This window comes from Struthio camelus, chromosome W, assembly GCF_040807025.1.
Source record: "Struthio camelus isolate bStrCam1 chromosome W, bStrCam1.hap1, whole genome shotgun sequence".
NCBI lineage: Eukaryota > Metazoa > Chordata > Aves > Struthioniformes > Struthionidae > Struthio > Struthio camelus.
The window spans coordinates 66115953-66137679 of record NC_090981.1 but is presented as its reverse complement, the minus strand read 5'-3'; the positions used below and the strand labels follow the sequence as shown (position 1 = coordinate 66137679).

At 48.5% G+C, this 21727-nt stretch overlaps 1 protein-coding gene across 20 annotated transcripts in view; it reads right to left on the bottom strand.

Annotated features, from left to right (window-relative positions):
• The window catches only part of LOC138060891 (CBP80/20-dependent translation initiation factor-like), a 212696-nt gene that overhangs the window by 160345 nt on the left and 30624 nt on the right, over positions 1-21727 (bottom strand). For all 20 annotated transcript variants that reach the window (XM_068925331.1, XM_068925327.1, XM_068925333.1 and 17 more), the window contains exon 2: positions 3234-3446. In XM_068925331.1, the coding sequence (XP_068781432.1) occupies positions 3234-3413 (180 nt within the window). In that variant the 5' untranslated portion in view covers positions 3414-3446. The remainder of the gene's footprint in view (positions 1-3233; positions 3447-21727) is intronic.

Sequence of the window (21727 nt, the reverse complement as noted above, 5' to 3'; positions counted from 1 at the left end):
ACACAGCCATTTTCCAGTCTGAGCTTAAAAATGGCACTATGAAGTACTTTGGATCACTTGATTTTTAAATGCATTTTCTCCCACATCTAATGGCTTGGATCCTCAATTTGTAAAGACCTCTTTATAGCAAAATTTATTCAAGAAAAAAAAAAAGTTCCTTTTAGGGTTAATTTCTTTAGGCAGAGTTAATATATAAAGGGTCCAAAGCGCTGGATCAGATCGTCAGCTACAGCAAATCTGCAGAGCTCAGATAAATCAAGAAAGTGCTACTTGCATCAGATAAGGACAGGATCGTTCATATCTCTCTTTCAAGCAAGTTTCTCTCCGACAGACCACAGGACATTTGCTTTTATGATCTGCAGTGCAATTGAACTCAGAAATACAGTGCAGTGGAAGGGAGAACTGAGCCCTTCCTGCAGTTCACGGAAAAGAGGCTTTCACTTGCTATGCCAACCGCTGCTCCCAATTTACAGCTGAAACAGCAGCAGGGCTTCATTTGTGAGCAATCAATAGGCCTGAGCATGAAATGAGAAAGAAAACAACCTGGAAAAAAAAAACCCAAAAATACAAGAAAACAAGACAGAAACTGGATTTCTCCGCTTCCTGCTGCACAACGCTACACGTTTTTCATAAACTGCAAACACAGCCTTCGTACCGCGACGTTTTCAGTTGGCTTGTAGCCTGTACAGAAACAGCATGGATTTTGGCAGGATTCATCACTCAGATGTTTCAGAAACAAGCCAGGAAGCAACGAAGCCATCCAGCCATTACCCTGATGGGGTTTACCCAGCTCCGCTCCCGTTGCGGACACCAAGCCCGGCTTCACAACAGAGTCGGTCCGTCTTGAGGGATCCGAGCACTGCATGAACGAAGCCACAGCAACGAGGTGGTAAGTACTGATTCAGTGCAAACCCTCTCCACTAAGGTCTTCTTGCTGGGTCGAGTGCAGCCGGGCAGGCTTGCTGCAGGGCTGCCCAGCGATCGCGCTGCTCTAGCTTTGGGCTAGCGGAGGTCTCGCCCAACCCTTGCAGCGGCATAAAGCCGGTAAAACTCTGCATTGTGAGCTGGGGTTGATCGGATGGAGACGGGACCACGTGTCCTTGCCCGGCCCTTGGTCACAAGCGATCGCCAAGAGAGCTACGGACGCAGCCCAGTTGACTGCGGAGCAACGGTCCCAGGAATACCGGCATGAGGAAAGAGGTCTGCCAAGGCCACAAATGCCATGCGCAGCCACTGAATCCACAAGCCTGGCTTGGGAACGGCTCCCAGGGCAGTCCCGCTCTCCTCCCACGGACCGGCACCTTCTCCCCCATCTCCTTCCCCCTCTCCACGAGCCGCCTGCAGACTGAGCTTTGCTGCTGCAGCCTAATTAGCCAGGCAGCATTTGATGATTAAAAAGCGTTGCAAAGCCCCAGCCAGAGCCCCCTCTGGACCGAATCCCTGGGCAAAGGGAAACGATTCACTTCTCCCCCAGGAATCGGTATCCCATCCATTATTAAAAATCTCCCGTGCTTTTTCAGAAGCACTGACAAGCCTTAACGGATACTGCTTCGTTAGCCAAGTGCCACAAGCAGGGGAGGGAGGGACTCAGCAGTGCCGACTTGCCATTATCCGGCCTGTGACAAAGGCCCACCAAGGACTCAGGGCCGCGGCCATTGGGACCCAAGCAAATGTTTTCCACGTACCTTCAGCCCACGTTGGCCGGGGAACAGCCCTGTGACACTTGCGTGACGCCTGCATCCCCAGACAGCTTTCCCCAGTGCCCACCATACCCGTCCAAGGACCCAGGTTTGCAACGTGACAGCTGAGCATCGTCCACATCGCAGCCACAGTCAGGGTTTGGCAAACTCCCCAAAAAGGGTTCCCTTTGCAGGGGACCAGTCTTTCACCGGTGCTTGCGCAGGACCTTACACGACACAGTCCCTGCTCCGCTGCTGGGGTCAGAGCGGTACCTGGCGCAGCTTAAACGCATTTCCAGTTTCAGATATCTAATGATGTCCATACCCTTGCTCTTACGATCTTCAAGGCAATGGCTTGTTTTATTATTTGGTCCCCATAACCAGTGTGCAAGTGCTCTATCACCCAAGCACTTTATTCTACCAAGAAGCCTGCAAGGTAGGAAAGCACCTCTGTTAGCCTCACGCTATAAATGGAGGATCAAGGCAGACTGAGGTCAGGCTCCACATCTATGAAATGGCATGGGCTAATGCTCACAGCTCGCCCTGTACAAGCTTATCTACACTGCAGTTTGCCAGTTCACATCTTCGGCAAGTGTCTGGTACCCATGGCACCAGACTCACAGGATTTCCCTCAGAACAGTAACGGTCCAGGAGATGAAATTCCTCCTTGCCTTGGACCTCAATGTCCATTTTGAAAAATGACGTGATCCCTGTTAGAGCTGTTTCTAATGACAACACCAAACCACACCTTCCCTAAACCATCCCTCTGTTTTCTTGGTATTTGCACCCTCTGTAACAGCGCAATTTTCTTTTCTGACATAACAATTATGAAGCAAGCAAATAGGTTATTATATATATCGAAATGCGCAGCAGTTAAATGCTGTTAGGGAGCGTTTGGGGCTTTCAACTGCTTTTATTCATTCAGTCTTTTCATTAAAATCCCTGAAGGCTTCTGTATATGGATGGAAGCAGTACACTAGGACTGCAGAAGCCCTTCTTGGTACTGGATACTCCTCAGCTAGAGTCTCTGCAACTTATCTCAGGCCAGGCAAAACAGTCCTCTGGCATTTTTCTGGTGAAGCACCACCGGGTTGACCAGAGGCAGAGAGACGGGTTCTGCTCTCTTGGCCCCTTCCTGCATCCCACGGTGCTTGCACACGTACTCCTGGCTGTCACCGCACACCCCCAGGAGGACAGCGTGGGACAGCCATGCATTACAGCCATGTCTTGTTTTCCTTTATTTGAAACAGGAATCCCGGAGAAGTCCAAACTTCAGGGCACATCTCTAGACCACTTAATGGAAAAAAAATCAAATGCGGTTGGCAGGAGATCTTTGCTAACCACTTTGAGTCCTCATATCCGGCTGAACAAGAAAGCTGCCCAAAAATCCAATATGCTGTTCTGCCCTGCTTCACACTCCTATAAAAGCAAAGTCACTTTAGCTGAACCTGCTTCCCTAACGGAGGCAACAAGCCGTTTGCACAAATCACTGGCTTCCCTATAACCCCAGTGCCCTCATTTTGCATTCCGTTTTAAACCGCATCCTTCACTAACCTGTGAGATGTTGGACTGCGTCTTCTCACTCTCGCCGTCCCCCTCCGTTTTATCGGTCAGCAAGCCTTGGACTTGGTACTCCAGGACGTAGCTGTCAATGAATCTCTCCAGCTCCTCAATTTCCTGAGAACGGCTACTCCCTGCCTCAGAGGAGGCAGACGCCACAGACGAGTTTTCCATCACTCCAGGTAAGAAAGTGAGAATGGAGGGGGCCTGGGGGGGGAAAAAAAAAAAAAGATAGCAATTAATTCCTCATCCTCTGAATTGTCAAGCCTCCCAAGCAACACCTCTCTGTCGCACACCCACGCAGACGCTCCAGCCTTCCTTGAGGGATAAGCATGAGCATCTATTTTTACTTTCTACAAATCCACTAATTATAAAAAGAAGCCAGGTTAGAAAAAGAGCAGCCAAAGTCTACTGGTTACTGCTGGCAGGATGCTTTTTGTTATGCTCCTGTGTTTCCAACACTTCAAACAATTGACCAGAAAACAAGCCCTATACTTTCCAATAACTGCGAGGGCATTTCCTTCACAACAGCTTACGGTGGGAGCAACGTAAGAACACAGGATCAGGCTCTAAGAACGACTCCATTCAGAAACTGCCACGTGCAGCCCTAGACCAGCATAAACAAGGATTTTTTTCCAGCCACAGCAGACGTAGGCTCCAATGCCATCTCTTCTGTCTCAGATTTGCAGTGACCTTGACGCATCTTTGCAGAGTTACCACCAATACTGACTGTACAACACCGATTGCATTTGAGCTCCATGAAGAGCGTGCATGAGCGTAAAAAGGTCCTTTACAACGGTAATACTCTTCCATCGAAGGACTTTGTTTATCCTCCTCCTTAAAACCAAAGATATGGAAAGCACAAGAGAAAAAACTAATAAAGCACATATTTGCCCTTGAGGTTAGCTGCCCCAGAAACAGCACTGCAGTGAAGATGATGTTGACTCAACATCGTGAGTATAAGGGTCAGGGAGGAGGTTTGCATGTGGAAAAGAACCAGAGATCACATCAGAATCTATTTTTAAAATCCGTGGTTGTTAAAAATGCATTAGAAAGAGAGAAAAAGGGAAAAATCCTGCAAAGCAATGAAACATTTGCTACATCAGCCAGTTGGCTGGAAACCATGGAAGAAACCATGCATGTCTGAATCGTGGTATTCTCAGGCTGACCTTAATGCCTAGCACGGACCTTGAGGCCCATGGCAGTAACAGTATCACCTCCAAGGAAAGGAAGTACAAATCCCCTACACACAACCTGCCGCATTCACTGGTGACAACAGCTTTATCCGCAGGCTCAGTCAGAGCAGTCCCCCCTGCACCCAGAGACACTCCTCTGCCATTACAAAAGGCACAAACCCAGGTTTGCTTTGACCAGACATTGGCCCTTCTGCTCCCAAATCATATCCTTGTCTGCTGAGCTGCCTCTCCGTAGAGAGCTGTGAATTGAGCAGCTCCCTCGTGTCCCCTGTCTCCCTGCTACAGGGCAAACCCAACGGGACCGGCCCATAGGCTCACACCGCCTGCCCCCCCCCCAGCCTTGGGGGCCAACCCAGCCACAAGGGTGCTTCTTGGTGGACAAACCCCTTGCCAACCTCATTAGCAAGCTAGCATGAGATCTAAAGGTGAAATACTCTACAGAGGACATTGGGACTTTATGATGTTTTAACACAAGCTATCCTCAGGAGGTGAAAATCTCCCTCGCCTGATTCTAGGAATCTAGTGGATATCTCAGCCAAGATGCCGAACCTTTAGATAGAGAACACGAGTGAATCACTAAGTGTTCTGTATGTGGATTTAAAACATAGTCTTGATTGCTATAGCCAAAATACAGAGCAGAGAAAGCAAAGAAGGCTGTGAAAATACCAACAGATGCAGATACCAAATTAGATCATCAGGTCTCAGGGCTTCATTCAGCTACCTAATTATCTAGAAAGCCCAGGGTATGCTGGCCTCCAGCTTATAGTCCAGGAATATAGCTATCTCAGACGGCCCAGCATGTGACCTGCGAGTCACAGGCTGGGGGAGACTTCCAAAGGTCATGCAGTTCATTCCCTGCCCTTAATTCTGCAGTTTTCTAAGGAGTTTTCTCAGCAACTGATCTGCCTGACACTGGTCACGTAACAGCTCCATGGGGCAGACATCTGTAAACACAAAGATACCAACTCCAGGTTAGGAAAACTGAGTCCTGAAAGCAGTGATAACGTATTGGGAAAATACGGCTTTAGAAGACACGACATACACACATACATACAGATAGACAGAAAAGAAGGATTCTTGGTCCGACCCAGGTCACTCTTTTGTTCTCACAGTACACCGAAGACCCCCACACCAGGCACTTGCCCTTCCCATGCATTCCATGAGTAGGGACGCACTCAAGACGTACTCAGATGCAGCACAGACCCAGCTTTTGCACCTGAAATGGAAATGAGGCGCAGTTGAGCTCCTCATCTGCACAGATCCTATCCAAAACACAATTTAGATAATGATAACCATTAGATGTCTGTTCTGGAAGCTGAACCAGTTGGTCTTCTAGCGCTATTTAGACAGGAAGGGCTAAATATGTTCATGCAGATTATAGCTAGCAGCATAAGAAGCCATTATCCAGGGGCTTATTTTACAAACCCTATTAGGATGGTCTTATTCAGTGCACAGATGATCACAGAATTAAGGGTTCTGCTGCAAAACAAAAACAGATCCTCTCTACCGTGCCTACCAATAACCCCATCTCCTCTTCCCAAAACCAACATATGCGAACACAGCCCCCCCGCAAACATACACACACACTCTTACACTTACTTCAAGCGAGGTAAGAGACTGAACTCAAACCACTCTCACCTCTTCTGATCTGAAGAGACAATAAGAGCCTTTAGCAAATCCTGCAGTTGTTCTTTAACCAGTGAATGAATACATAAGGAATTCAACAGCTGCCATCCAAACCAATTGACAATTGTGCATCTAAATTAAGAAAAGCTGACAAAACCCCAAATGCAGCATTATTAGTAAGGGCAGCTCTAATGATATTCAAGCTGATGCTCTCACATGCACCACCAGCGCGTTGATCCCAGAATACCATAAAGCTCCTTTGCAAAGATAGTCAACTTTGTTTCCTACCAACATACAGGACATTCCCTGCATGTCACTGAAAAGCCACCTTCTCTGGTGCAGAACAGGGCAGGTGCTTACCAAACCATATCTTTACGGGGGACAGAAATAAAAGGCATGTTCCACAAGCACAGAAAAGGCACAGAAAGACACTTATGCAGCCTCCTGAAGACACTTCCACACCTCGTGAACCTCATGACACCAAGACACCTTCACCCTCATGAAAATGGCCATGAATGTTTCTCTGAGCAAGACTTGGGTTTATATGACTTTCAAAGCACCGGGCCAAGTTGCTTTCTTCCTGAGGACTTACTGTACAAACGCTGATTCACTGCTCACTGCTCATACAATAAATCTGACGCTCTCGGGATGCGCCAGATTTCACGTGCGTGCTCAAATCAAGCGCACAGAACCAGCACGGCTGCCTCAACGGGCAAGTTGCTGGAGGGAGGAGAGCTTCACGTTGAACGCACGTTACTGCTGCCAGCGCTCGGGATTTCCTGGGAGGTCTCTCCAAGAGCTCCTGACCACAGCACACGTTGTTCCGTTTGCAAACGTTGGCTGAATTCACAGCATAAGCTCATACAGCTGCAGGTTCCTTGCTAACCATACAGCACGTTCTGCGTCACTCAGCTCCCAGTCCCTGGGGAGTCTTCGCAAATTAAAAACGGAAACAGCGTGAGTAGAGTCGACAATTACTACAGCTCACTACGTGCTGCAAAATACACACAATAACCCCAGAACATAAATCTCTTTATAGCAAACGCATTGAGTTCCCCCAAACACCACAACCCCAGCAGCAGGCACAGAGCATCCCAGCTGGTGGGTAGCTGAGACCATAAAAACGGCAGAGACCTTTGGGCAATGCAGCTCTCGACTCCTCTGGCTAAGGAGGAAGGTGGGCAGCAAAACCAAGAGACAAGAAAAGCCATCAAAACTGGTATTTTCCGCATGATATAAAGCCTATAGAACCCTCTGCCACAAGAGATCAGGGGGCTTAGGAGCTCATCAGGATCCGGAAAAGGAACAAACACAGAAAACATCCCATTTATCCCAGGAAGAAGAAACAGGAGTTCCTACCACGTTACAGACCACAAAGGTTTCATCCCTCACCCTCTTCACTGGAAACTGGTATTTACAGTCTGTTTTGAGACAAGTAGAAAATCACCAAGCAAATCCTAAATGAGTCACATGTCATCCGGAAAGGAAGAAGAAAAATCTGTTCCCAACTCATGTAATTTCCAGCTCCTGAACTATTGCTCATCTGTCACTTCTGAACAATTGTGGCTTCATTTGGAAGCAGCTTAGAACGAGCAGTTCTGGCCTAAGCTTTTCATATGCTCATAAAATTATTCCCAAATGTGCCCAGACTGTCAAAAGCGCTCATTATGTAGATCAATATCACACATCAGCTCCTGAACAAAATTGTGTGGCATGTTAAAAAGAAAGGAGAAATAAAAAAAAAAAGAAAGAAAAAAGAAAGGAGCCCCAGAGATCATGGAGCCCTGGGGAAGGGCATGCTTCTCACCCTCTGGCTAATTAGTGCCAATTATGGAATGGAAAGCACTAATTATTAAATAGAAGGTGCTTTAAAAAGAGAGGGGGAGAGATTGAGAGAGAGAGAGAGAGAGAGAGAAAGAGAGAGAGAGAGATTGAGTTGAACTCAGCTGTGAGAATAGGTGGCCATAACATGCATCCTCAAGGGCATGAAATGGGGCGGAGATGACAAATCGGTGGCAGTTTGCAGGAGGGAGCAGCTGATACAGGTGGACCGGCATTGCTTCCGAGCCGAGCTGTAGCTTGCCACAGGGGCTCGGCAGGCAGAGTTGGAGGGTAGCTTCCACCCTCTGGGACCACATGAGCACCAGGGAGGATTTTGCCTTGCGTAAACGACACTAGTGGAAATGAAGCCAAGGGAAGATCTTGATATGTGACTGGGATGTAAAATACATGAGTGAGCACTCCACTTTTTTTTTTTTTCTGGGGGGGGGGGAAGGGGTCAGCCCCATGATATGTCAACGTTTTGCTGACCAGCAACATGAAAGACTCTGGCTTGAAAGGGAAGATATGCTCGTGTGACATTTGTTTTGTCCAAAGTCATGAAATTCAGCAAACAAACAAATTACAGGTTTAGGATGTTTCTAGGTCCCTAGGAAGAAGCTCTTTTGTCCACAAAAACAAGCCAAGTTCCAGTACCTTCATCTCTCTCTGAAGGAAACTGGAAAAAACAGCTTAGCAGAAAGAAAATTACCTAGTGGTTAAGGACGATGAGTTGTCACATCCGCGTGGTACAGGATTGTCATTTTACACAAACGCCCTTAGAGCAGATGAATGGACACTGACAGCAGAAAGCCTGGGTAGTAAGTTGCTTGACAACTCTCATAATAAGATAAAAGACTAACATCTCGCAGTATGTAATCTTCTTTATGTGCTTAGTCTGCACAGAGTCAATGTGAATCATGTAATGACACAGAGACCAACAACCCAACATGGTTATTCCAGTGATAGCTCCGTAACCTGGTACTCGATCCACGACTGATACTTCACTGCCGCCAAATGTAGCACTTCAATAAAGAGGCAATAAGCACAGAATCAGCTTGAGATGCTGAGGTTTCCCCTTCAACCCTCGTGCATTGCCTGGGGATTGACACATTCAAATTGGAAGACCAACGTGTCTATGCAAGTACTGGCAAAAACCCACCCTTCTGAATTCACATTTTGATGGCGCTCTCTCCCTACAACTGGGTTCATTGGTTAGGACCACACTAAGAAGAAATACCCAGATTCAGTGTTGATCCCGTTTTGAGCCAGGAGCTGGACTAGGGATCTCCTGAAGTCTCTTCCAACCTGAGTGGTTTTATGCTTCTAGGAGAAGTTGTTCAAGCAGTTCATCATGGCTCACAAGCCTCATCCGCTCTTAGCTTACTTTTTCCATTTTCAGCTTCATTCTGAGTAGTGGCTCCCTGTTAGAAAAGTCTCTCACAGTTATTGTGCAACTGTCTTCCCCACTTGCACCAACCTGCTCAGAGATGCCCCAGTGCTCCCAAAAACGCCCTCAGGCGAGGGTTGCATTGGTCACCGTTCTCTATCCTCTAGGACCTTTTCAAGGTAGGGCCTTTTCAGATGATACCTACTGATTTCTGTACTTTGCCTAATTCTACCAAGCGCGAAATGCATGTGCCCTGAATATGCTTGATACCCTAAAACAAAAACCAGAACAGTCACAGGTTTACACAGGTGCATTTGCTGGTTCCCTGATCTGGGGCATTACAGGATTCACTTGTGCTGTCAGCAGTATTTCCTCCACGCTTGAAGGAAAACTTTCTGAGAAATATGCTTCACAGTGTAAGCCCAGAATTCCCAAACTCATCTGCTGAGTGACATACTGGTCTATATCTAGACCAATTCAAGTCCACCAGCATAGATTTACTCTCCATGCTGATGTCCGACTAACGCTAAACCTTTTCTCCCTTTCCAGAGTTAACGTTCACCATCCACTGACCCCCGAGAACTACTATCTCACTATTGCTTTATATCCTGTTTCCTTCTAAAAGCCACCAGGAGAACATCTCAGCCTAACCACAGTTAAGAAACACCTCTTCACAAACAGCCAGTTAACAGTCTTCCTTACGGCTCTATTGCTAGCAGCGTGTCTACACCTGTGACTGCCCTGAATCACTACTTCGCCTAATGACACGACAGTGCGCAGAGCCTGAAGCTCAGATAAGGACAAGGTGGATCGCACTCACCAATTGTCTAGTCTAAGGGTTAATGATTCCAGCCCTGAATCAGGTGCCTTAGGACAAGCCTGCCTGCACAGCAGAGCTGGGTCACTTCTGCCAGCCTCCCGTGCAAACGTGGGTTCTTGTGAGCTCTTGGGGAGCACTGAATTTGTGTAAGCATAGGGCCTACTGCCAAGGAAGCATAGGGCCTACTGCCAAGGAAGCATAGGGCCTACTGCCAAGGATTTCCAGATCTCAGATATGGTTCTATATGGTAATTAATAGGGATCCACTTCCAACCTCTATTTTTCTCCCTCTGTTCCTCCCCCCTCTGCCTTCCACCAAAGAAAATTCACTTACTTTGTCAAAGCACAAAGGCTATATGCTTTTGGAGCTTGAAAACCACCTCGCAAACCCCTTCTATGAAGCCCACGTCACACTCATCAGTATGACCACATAACATGGAATCAGCAGCAGAGAAAGTTTATAGATGTGCAAACTGCTCGTTGTTACCTATTAATTGTTGACGTTATTGCAATATATAGTTATTGCTAATAGCTGCTATTTTAAAAAATGACCTAAATGGGGTTCTTGCTTTAGCCCTCTAATTATACAGTTTTACCTTTAATTGGCAAATGATCTCAGTAGAATGGGCATTTTTATGGCATTTGTGTGTTTGGTAACGCTCCACATGCTTCATCCAGTAGAGAGAAGGTAGAAGCAGCATCTACAGACTAGCCTGATCTATTTTGCAGCCCTAGGCCACCATGCAGGATGCCAAGCCCAACACATCCCCCACCTCCAAAAAGTCCTCCATGTTTGTATTGAACTGGAGGAACCACCTGATGAGTCCCCTAGAAAAATCCTTCCCTTAAGTGTAGAGTAGGGTCTCTTGGTTCAGAAACTGCTGACATAGCAACTCTGTCAGCAAGACTGCTGCCCAGGCTGAGAGAATGCTGCCCAACAATTCTTGCTCCATCTCAGCAAGACAAACTCACATCCCAACCTACCCTTACAGCAACAACTGCACGCTCTCTTGCCCTATTCCAAGGCCCAGCCTGGTTAGGATATCAGCCTTCGTGACAGCTGATAGCGCTAACTCTGTCATCAGCTTCCACTGAGTACACAAAAGGCAAGCTAACTGCATCCAGTGTGCCACCGCAAGAACAAAAATACCAATTTCTTATCAACTAGTGGCATGTGACCCAATACAGATACACAACCGAATGCCAACTTTGTTTTCCATATAGAAATGCCAAGACCAGGGAATACACTGAGTAGCTGCTGCACCCAAGCATGCCTTGGGAAGTCATGAAGCTTATACAGCTGGGGTAAAGCTCAAGGATTTGGGAGAGACAGCCTCTCGCAGACAGAGCGGTCATCCACACTCAAGCAGCACTCGTGGGCTTGTCTTGACCCAAAGCCTCCTTGAATTATGACTCCGGTGTTGGGCCTAGCTTAAGTTTGGACCCATACTCAAAATACTCTGTTCTAACACGTTCACCAAAGCTGACTCACTTAGAAAGTGGTACAAGGGAGGGCTCAGGTAAGCAGGTGTTAACATGACCACTCTGTAGTGAGGGTGCAGGCTATTTCTGGGGTGCCTGCAATTCTCCAGTGCCTTCCCATAACTCACCATCATTTGCCTGCAAAAGGAGAAAATTATAGCAAATTGCTGCAGAACAAAGACTTTAGATAGGCTCAGCTTTGAGTAGAGCTAACAAAACATAGGCTGTTTCCCCAGAAGTCTTAGCCCTGGTTGAGGGCACAGCAACCCAACATTCATTTGCAGTAGGGCTGCTATTACTTGGGCTAGGTGAATTCAGCAGCAGAACCAGGATTGCAGACTCCAGTCAAGACACAGTGAAGATCACCAGCTAAGTGCCAAAACATCCCAAGAAGGTCAGTAAGTACCATTACTGTTTGGCAGAGAAGGAAACTGAAAAAGAAATTGCTTCTACCCATTTTTTTTTGCTTCCATAGCATGCATGCTGAAAACCTAAAATGATTTCTCACCCACAACATGTCTCAGAAAAGTCTGTGACAGATAATCATGCTACTGCACATACCCACACAGTGCAAGTTTGAAAAGGATTTTTCTGCCCAGCTACATGGCCAGAAGTTAATACTTACTTAATGCTAACGTCTAAGTAAGACAGCTGGAAAAGATCTGTTACATACAGAGTTCAGGCAGAATTTCCTAACGTAGGCACCTAAAATCAGGCATCTCAAGATTTAATACAGTACCTGTATCAAAGTTCAATTATTAAAAGGATCAACTGCCACCAAATCCCAACAAATGGCAAGTGTCCAGCCCATCTTTCCAACCACTTTGCCACAGGTGTTTAGATATGGGTTTGAATGACTCACTTGAAACATCCTAGTTAGAGAAATCTAGGCCTCTTCAGTCCTTAACCTTCAGTTAAGTGCTGGAAAAGCTCCCAGGTTAATTCGCTGTTCCTCCATTATTAAAGTGCAGGGCAGCAGGAGCAAAGAGCAGTCAAATACTTTCTAGCGTATTTGCAGAAGCCTTATACAGGGCGCAGGCTCTCTCTGCTAGTTGCACTTCCCGAAACACTACAGAAAGCCTCAGGCCGGCCAGGCACTGCACCGAGTTGTTCAGAGGCAAGTTTTGACAGACCTCAGAACTACTCTGAGAGATCACTAAAAACCTTTCTGCCATATGGGATTTATCATCTCATGTTTTGGTAAGAACGAGAGATGCTTCCTATAAAAGGAAGCTGCAGCGCAAATTCTTCTTGTATCAACACAGCCACCTCCTTCTCTGCTGTGGGGTGGTAATCATGATTCACGGCTCAAGCACTCACCCGGGGAAGGCCATGCATCTTGTGGCAGCACCCCTCTGTAAAGGCTCTAGGTGGGCTGTCTATATATTTTTTTTCTCCCTTGCCTCCAAGTGCCATCTTCTGTGGCTTGACAAGAGGATCCTTCTGTATGCCAGTGCCAGACGCTAGGCACGCGTTGTGCGGCCACATCTCACAGCCATGCGGTCAGCGCATGCCTCATCCCAACGACAGAAACTTGCACTCAGTGAAGCAAACGTTCTCAGAGAGCATCCCCGGGACTTCCAGGGCAGCATGCTAAGGCCTCAGAGTCAACATCAGCACCCCACAGCCTGACTTTCTCCTGTGGCAGATACATAGCACCACTGTTTCCTCATGGAAGCTACCCAGGGCATCATAGTCCTTGAGAAAAAGTCCCAATTTAAGCTAAGCAGATAGGAACAAAGCCCGAGGTTGTGATACCAGATGTGCTTCAAGCCAGCCGTAGCAGTGCAGTCTGGTCCACCTGCCAGTGGCTACACAAAGCATATCAGGCAGAAGAAATGAAATGCCACAATGCCCCACTGCAGCAACCTGGGAGGGAAAGCAGGACAAAGATATCCCAGAAGGCCTCTCCATACCTGCAGCCTCCTGTAATCCAACAAGTTGCATCTGCTTCGAGCCCTCCTGGGGTGGGCACATGGCCCCAGCATGAACTGAGACTATCGTACTAGAGCACTCCAGTTTAAAGCTAAGCTTATCAGTCACTATAGTGCTTTTACACCACGGCCAGCAGAAAAAAGGGGAGTTATTTACCTGTGACCGCACAGGATCACAGTATAAAAAAGTAGGCCCACTCCAATGAATACTCTGGAGAGATCAGGAGAGAGGCTCCAGCCCAGACCAAGCTGGTAGACACTGCGTTCTGCCCACGAGCCGCCAACGTGAGCTTTTATTGCTCTTGTCTGACTTCTGACTCACCCCATTGCTCTCTGTTCTCTACAGTAAACCATTGTGGGACCTTACCAGCCAGTGAGATGATACCCTGCCCTGCTCACTCCCTCGCTTTGGGAAGCGGCAGAAAGCAAAGAGACACCCAGGCAAAGCCTCGCTCCCTCCCTTTCTCCCTCGTTGTGTTTTCCAAGCTGTATTTCAGCTCTTTCAGGGCATATGGTTCTGGCTACTGCTTGGCCAAAATCCCTAAATTACCCACTTTCGGGTTAGTATCTGGCTCCAAGCAGGCTGAGTATTCAAGTCAAGTAGTAAAAGCAGTCCCTTTCCTCGCTGTTGCCTGTTCCTACTGCTCACAAGTAGGATATAAATTAGTCAAGAGTTAAAAATCTAAATCATTAGATTAAAAATCTAAATCATTCTTCCTAGGTGCTGCCTGGGACATAGACACACGCAGGGGTTACTGCAGGTTGAGCTCGGTTGCGATTTTACAACCCATGAGCCTTTCGAAGGGAGCTGCCCATGTGCACAATCCCTCTGTAGTAAGACAGGTAATTTCACACTCAAACCTAGAAGGTAAGAGATGCTGCATGACTGCATGGTGACAGCATCCACCAGCACAGAAGAGCATGGCAGCTTTCCAGCTCCAAGGCACACGACTTACCTGTTCTAAATTCCTAGCCTTTGCGGGTCCATGATACATACCTGCTAAGAAATGCTCGGGTATTTCTACAATGAGCAGCTGGTGTTTTACTGTGCAGTGTGCAGGAAGGGTACACCAAGAACATGCTTACACCTCTACTGACACATCAAGCCATGAACTGGACACCAGAGCCCTGCAATATTGCACACTTCTAGGGTCACATCGGTTAGCTCAGTTCTTGCCGAGCCAGTATAGCTAGAGTTTCCCCTCCAAGGAGGGCTGGGATCCACAGAGATTCACAGCCAGTCTTTCTGACTCATTCCCAGAGCGTTTTGCATCTGGCAGCCCAGCTCCAAGGATTCATTTCCAGTGGTGCTGCCGGTCTCCTGATAAAACATCGTACAAAGATGCACCAAGCACATGGCAGTCGCGTGGGCCTCCTCCAACTTCTGCTGAAGTCGATTTCAACCTTACCAGGGCCTTCAGGTGGGGTGAAACCCTTCATTAACTTTGATTTCACAAGCAGCAGTTGGCCATCAGCTAATGTCCTCGCAGCGGTAAGCGTAGAACGACTTCTGGCTGCCTGTGCACTTGGGGGTCTGAACTACCGCCTATCACCATGGTACCTGAGCTCAGCCGTCGGGCAGCCGGCTCGCTTCCCAGAATCTCCTTTTAATGAGCTCCTTTCGCAGCAATATTTTCCCTCCTCTAATCCAGCAGATTTCCAACAACAAGCAATTAGCAATGTGTCTGTCTAAAATGGTGCGAGTGTCCTGGTGAATGAAATGAGCAGTTATCTTCATTGCCAAAGGCCAACTTTCATATCGAGCAAACTGCAGAAACCACCACTACGGAAAACGAAAATAATCAAGATGAACCACTTTTCCCTGCATCCAGGTATTATCATATCTCTGCAAGAACAGATGAAGCATCACGTGCACAGTTTGGATTTGCTGCCTCCCAGCTAATATGTTTCGAGTTGGCAAAACGTAAAGCACAGCAACAGAATTTATTGCATTCTGCATCTGACCCCTTTCTAATTAAACTCTAAACACCTTTGAAAACTACATTGAACGACTGCCACTGGATCTAGCCTTGGGCTTCTCAGATATTTATGCACCCATGGCTGGCTGAGCATTTCATATATTTCCTCATCCTTCCAATCTCGGATCTGGTTTCTGCTACCTGGCGATGCAGAAAAGCCTGCGTGACGTGCTAGAAGCCAAACAGCTGTCACGCTGCAGTGACATCTAGGAGCCTGGCAGGCCACAAAGTGCCGAGCGGGCAAAAACCAGAGCAAATCTAAACAAAGCCACTCATTACAATAAAAAAAAATCCCACAAAACTCAACAGGGAGGAGATAGCTTCCCATTCTGATGGTGCCTGAAGCTCATCTACACAGGGAGGTTCCTCCTCAGGCATCCTTCTACGGAGAAAATGGTCCCAGCAAGGTGCGTTCACATTGCACTGCTCTCGTCTTGCTGCACCAAGAGGCAGGACAGGCGATTTGGAGAGTGTCCTCGGCCATCCCAGCACCCTGCCTTACATGTGACTTTTCTACTTGCCATGAGCAAGGCACGTCTGCTTATGCCGATGTAATCAAAAGCTGCTGACCTTGATAACAGTAAGCAAAAGCCAAAGGACCCAATCTCTTAGTGCAAAAGGTCACAAAATCTGACCTAACACAGCCCTCTCAATCCAGTCATCTATCAAAAAAGGATAAGCAGCCCAGGAACAGCTAGAAAGCAAAATTTCCTTGTTCTAACCCAGCCAACAATTTACTACCTAGCTTGCCGTTGTTTACAGATGTTATTCTGTTTGTTTAGATTGACTTCCTATTCTCAGGAACTGCTGTGCTCTCCTCCGCAAGAGGAACCAAACTAATCATTTTCTGACTGGATAGTCTCAAACAGCAGAATAGGAAACTGCTAAATCCCTCCCTTATACCACCTCAAGCAGACCGCTTGAGTTATGGGAAATTGCTTGTGGACCACACGATCCCCGCACGGTGGGATGCTCCAGACCATGGAATCACCAGACAGGCGCGTCCTCTGGCTGCCGCACGACAGCAAGGCACGGTGTCTATCCTCTGATTTTTTAAAATCATACAGGGCCTCGGAAGAAGCATGGAAATATATCAGCAGTTCTAGAAATAACATTTGAAACCTGGCCATTAAAAACAAAACCAAAAACAGCAAAAAAAAGAACAGCCTCAGTTCTGAAACTGCGACTTATTTATACATTGACTGATACTACAAACTGTGACTTAGATATCATCTCTTTTCACGTTCCCTTGCTTCTGCTAAGAATAAAACAAAAGCCCACATTACAACTCACTTCTTGCAATTTTTCACCTTTTCCAAAGGGAACGCAGCACCAAAAACCCCAATTTGAACAGGCAGCAAAAATGCAGATGTCTCACGTGCCCCAGGAGCTCCCCACTGGAGCTGCATCATCTCTCCCCCGAGATCTGAAAACTGCTGCTGGTACACGGCGCTCAAACTAGCACGCTGCTAATACCTCACAGCCTGAAGAATTAAATTACAAGACACCTACTCGGAAATGGAAATGAATGATGTTCTCCTCGCAAAAGGCATCCGGGGAGCGCGTGTTTGCACGCGTGCACCACGCGCACACACACACGCACGACAAGGGTGGCAGGTGGCAAGTTCTTCGGCTGCCAAGGCGAGCGCTTTCCCAAGGGCTGCCGCGAGCCCGTGCCAGGTCCGCTTTGCTGACAAGAGCTCCTTTGCAGCCGAGGTTTACGAGCACGATCGCGTTTAGAGGAGCATCCGTAGCGTCCGATTCCTCACGCAGCAGAGGACATACTCCACGCCCCAGGATCACCCTGCTATCAAAGCACGTACAGCGCGCAATGCATGCCCCGGCGATAATGAGCTGATCCACACAATCGCGCTTTTCAACCATGCGCTTGTGCATCAGCTCCAGCCAGCCTGCGCTGTCTTTTGCAAATAAACGAAGGGAGACCATTATCAGAAACTAAAGCTTTTCTTTTCAGGCACTGAGGCAACATAATGGCCACTTGTGCCGCGAAAAGCCCCATAATCCTAAAAGACACATCCAACTCGAGTTGAGATGTCAACTCGCTGAAGTAATCCACACAGTAAGTCACCGATGGAGGGGAGGGACGGGGCGGGAACGGCATCCCATGGCCAGCAGCAAGGCAATCGGGGAGGGCGCTTAATCCCTTTAAACCGTGCCTACAGTTCGCTGGCAGGGAGAATTTTTGTGCTTGCATGCAGGCTTTCTAGCAGCGTTCAGAGTACATACCTTGGCTGCAAGCCAAAACGCCCAGGCTGCCACCTAGCCTCTCTCTCCATCTCGCTGTCACATGCACACAAACACGCAATTAAGGATCACACCAGCGACAACCTAAAAGACAACCCCGCTACAAAGATGAACGCACTGAAAAGTTGGACAGGTAAACGCAGAACTGGGGTGATAAGCACTTCCTGTGTGAAGCTCCCTCGTTGCAGGGATTTTAAGCTAGAAGCCACTGGTAGGTCCTCTCTTCCTAGGAACCACATGCCACTGCAATCTGCCTATATACGCTTAAATTGAGCCAATTGCTTCGGTTAATCACGACCTTTCTGTTCTTCAGAAATGAAGCTGTTTCATGCTCCAGGCAGAGAGCTGCAGAGCTTGAGGTGCTCCTACTGCTCAAGGAGCTTGAAATACAGAATGGAAATGAGTAAGTGAGATACGTCCCCACGGTTTACGCTGACGGCCCAGAAGGCGGCTGATGCTGCAACGGAGGGGAAGAAATAAATCAGTCCTAGGTTTCTGCTGCTCTGACCAAGGGGAAAATTCCTTCCTGACTTCAAATCTGGAGCTAAACTCATCTGCAAGACCCTACGCGTGGATGAGTGCAACCTCTGCTCTGCTCCCAGGAGGTTCTGAATCTTTCAGCACCTTCATTGTTTAAAACAAAAAAAAAAAAAAAGCAAAAAAACCCCAAAACATTCCACGAGATTCTGCAAACGTTCTGAGGGAAAAAGATCAGGAACTGGGGAACGTGGCAACTCTGCACACGCAGAACAAAGGATGGCCCCTTCCTCCAAACGCTTCCAGTCTAATAATAAGAGGCAGGGAAATAAGCAAAGACATGGGGAAGCCCAAGAGCACCAGGAACGAAGCCATATTCAGGCCATTCCAGCGTTTAGCCCCTGTGCGCTGCGTTGCGATAGAGATCTGTTGTTAATGCCACGCGAGGGGGCCCCAAGCGGCACCCAGTCGGCTGAGGAACGAGGAGCTTAGTGTCATGGGAGCACAGCCCTATGGGCCTGGCGTCTCCACTTTTGGCTTCCACCAGATTTAAACATAGCGCGAGCCAAGAGCTACAGCTACTTGCAAAGACAGGAAAAAACGGGGCTGGAAAGGGCTGGAAAACACTGTCCTCCTCAGCTTCCTGTACCTGATCCTTGCCACATGGACTGGATATGGTCCAGACAGTGGGTGTCAATCTAGAAAAGCGACCGCTTTCCACAGTGGCAAGCAGCGATTCCAAACAGACAGATCATCTCAATTCATCAACCTCTCAGATTCCCTTGGACAAAGAGGGACCATCTCAAACATACTGTTTTATTATTGCACCAGACTGCTGGCAGCAAAGAGTAGGTCTGTCCTTTCACTTAGGGAGCAATCACTGTTCCACCCTCTGCAATAAATTCTCTCTGTGATTTAATAAAGAACTGATGGCTTGATTTAGCAGGACCGCTCTGAGAAGGTTCATTATTTTCTCCATCACTATATACAAGAGAGATTTTGCAACCCAGAAGAGGAGCCAGGAGAGCTCCCATCAGTTATGCCGGCACCTGTCTGCCAGTCGCCAGGCAGAGACATTGCTTTGTTTCCCACAGACAATAAATGACCATCTGGCAGGAACAACTTTCATTCGCAACTGATCCTAACGGATTGGAGCTGGCAGCCGAGCAATGCTTGAACCACCAAAACGCTGCACGGAGTATAAAGCTCACAGTCCTGCCACCCCACCGCCTTGGGCTCTGGTAACTCTCCCCGCCACCACCAGCTAACAGAGACGAGACGGGATGCAGCGCGCGCAGCCGTCAAGGCGTTCCTGCAGATCCTCACTCCCTCCATGGCAAAAAAGGAAGCATGGGATCCACCTGCCCCGGTCTCCCACCTAGTTTCCAGGAGCAATTCCGAGAGTGCCTCTGGCACCCATTGGGACCCAGGTTCTCCATCAGGTTCCCGGCAGCTGTGCTGAGAACAGATCCAACTCAGCGCTAACCACCGGCGGGCAGCACAGCAGCTGAAGACACTAGCGCTGAGCCGAGGATCTGCCGTACGCCGACGGGGCATTGCAATCTCATCGCTTCCCTCCCCAGCACCACGCTGCTCTTAGTCACAGCACTGCTGCGTCACGTGAAAGCACGAGAGAGCAAGAGACACCAACAGCTGGCTGCCTTCATTTTGTCACCCACTCAATCTTAGCTGTTGTCTGCGCCGCGAAAATGTGTCAGCATTTTCCAAGCATTGACGAGTCTATGCAGCGTGAAAGCAGGAGCGACAGCAGCCAGCCAGCATCTCAGCCTCGGCACGGGAAACTTGGACAACGCAGAGGTGCAAAACATCCGGCAGCAAGCTTTTCCAAATAGGAGACATCCAGATAAGTAATAGCTCTCCTCTACTTTTGTTTCGCCAGAAAAGACTGTCCAGCCCCGAGGGAAGGAGGTCCATGGGATGGAGTCATGCATGCCACTTTGGCCAAGGGAACGAGGCCTTTGAATACCTTCTGGGGGATGCCTGGCACACGCCTGCACCCCATTTCTCTGATCCTGTGAGGCCAGCTGGGGCACAACCATCCCTGCTGAGGTTGGGAGAGGAGCACGACCTAACAGGCTGCTCCAGACCCAAGCTAGCTCTGCCGTTCAGCTCCAGCTCCCCGAACCAGTAGCGCCAGAAGATGACAGGATACTAGCGGTACAGAGGCGGGCGCAGCAGGACACGGATCTTGCCAAATTTCCACCAGTGACACCTATCAACGAGGAACCACTGCCCAGAAACAAGGCGCTACAGCAGAAGCATTGTTCCGCAGAGCTCCCTGCCTTCCCAAAGCACAGCCCTCGGCCGGATATGGGTTTTATTACTCAGCTGGACAAAATCCACCAAATAGTTCTGGAGATATTTTAGGAAGAGGCTGCAGCTGTAACAAAAGCTGGGGACAGCAGGGAAGTTCTAGGTGATTCGCCCCACGGCAGGTCGCCTTCACTGCACGGCCCTCCCAGCCACCCGCACGGGAGGGATGCGCTTTGAGCCGAGCCCTGAGCAGACCTACCACCTCTCACACCGCATGCAGGGCCAGAACAGCCCAGATAAGCTCTTTGTCACGGCGTACGGAAACATCAAGCCTCGACATTCCTGCAGTGCTCAGCACCCATGATTAGCTTCACGAGGGCGGTGGCAAGAGGCTACGAGGATCAAAGCCACGCTCAGCTGAGCGCTAGAAGACAATCTGCTCTCGTTCCGCCTAATTCAGGCAGGACACAAGCAACGGGAAGAGCCATCAGGAGACAAGGAAGGAACACGCAGAGCCAGCAATGCCACACTGCTTATCTGTTTAAAGAGTAACCATCGTTTGTAAGGTAATGACATACAAAACAAACGACCTCTTGCCTGAGTTGGTGTTCGCTGCCTCGGCTGGCTGCTGGTGACGAGTTTGCAGAAGCGGAAACCGGAGTGTTTGAGGGAGAGCTGAACTGTGATTTGGGGGTACCCAAGTGTGGTATTCACAACCACACCAGGGTCATGGAGGAAAAAGTCAACAGAACGAGGTCACAAAGCCACCACTGACAGCTGACATTGCAGAGATGGAAAGACAAGAAGAGGCACTACAGAAGGAACTATTCCGGCCCATCCAAAACACTGGGTGCAGTGCTCCAACCTGCTCTGCTAATTCCACTGAGAGCAAGAAGTCTGCCCTGGCCTTTCCAAACCTCATTGAAGGCAGAATCAGGCCACCGTTCATCCTTCAGGCTGCTCAGAGACAGGCACACATATTGCAACCCTCATCCTTCCACCTGCTTCCCCTTCACTGCACCTCCACCTTGGCACCTATCTGCAAACTGTCCTCTCCAGTGGGGTCGCTCTGTATCTGGAGATACAGAGCACAGGAGACAACTCTAGCTCCCGAGGCCTGGACGGATGGTGAAAAGGCCCATAATAAAGAAGAACTGCGCTCAGTGTATAAAGTCTCATTTTTCCCCAACTACAAGTAGGCTGAACAGCAAGTGGTGTGGACAGAGTC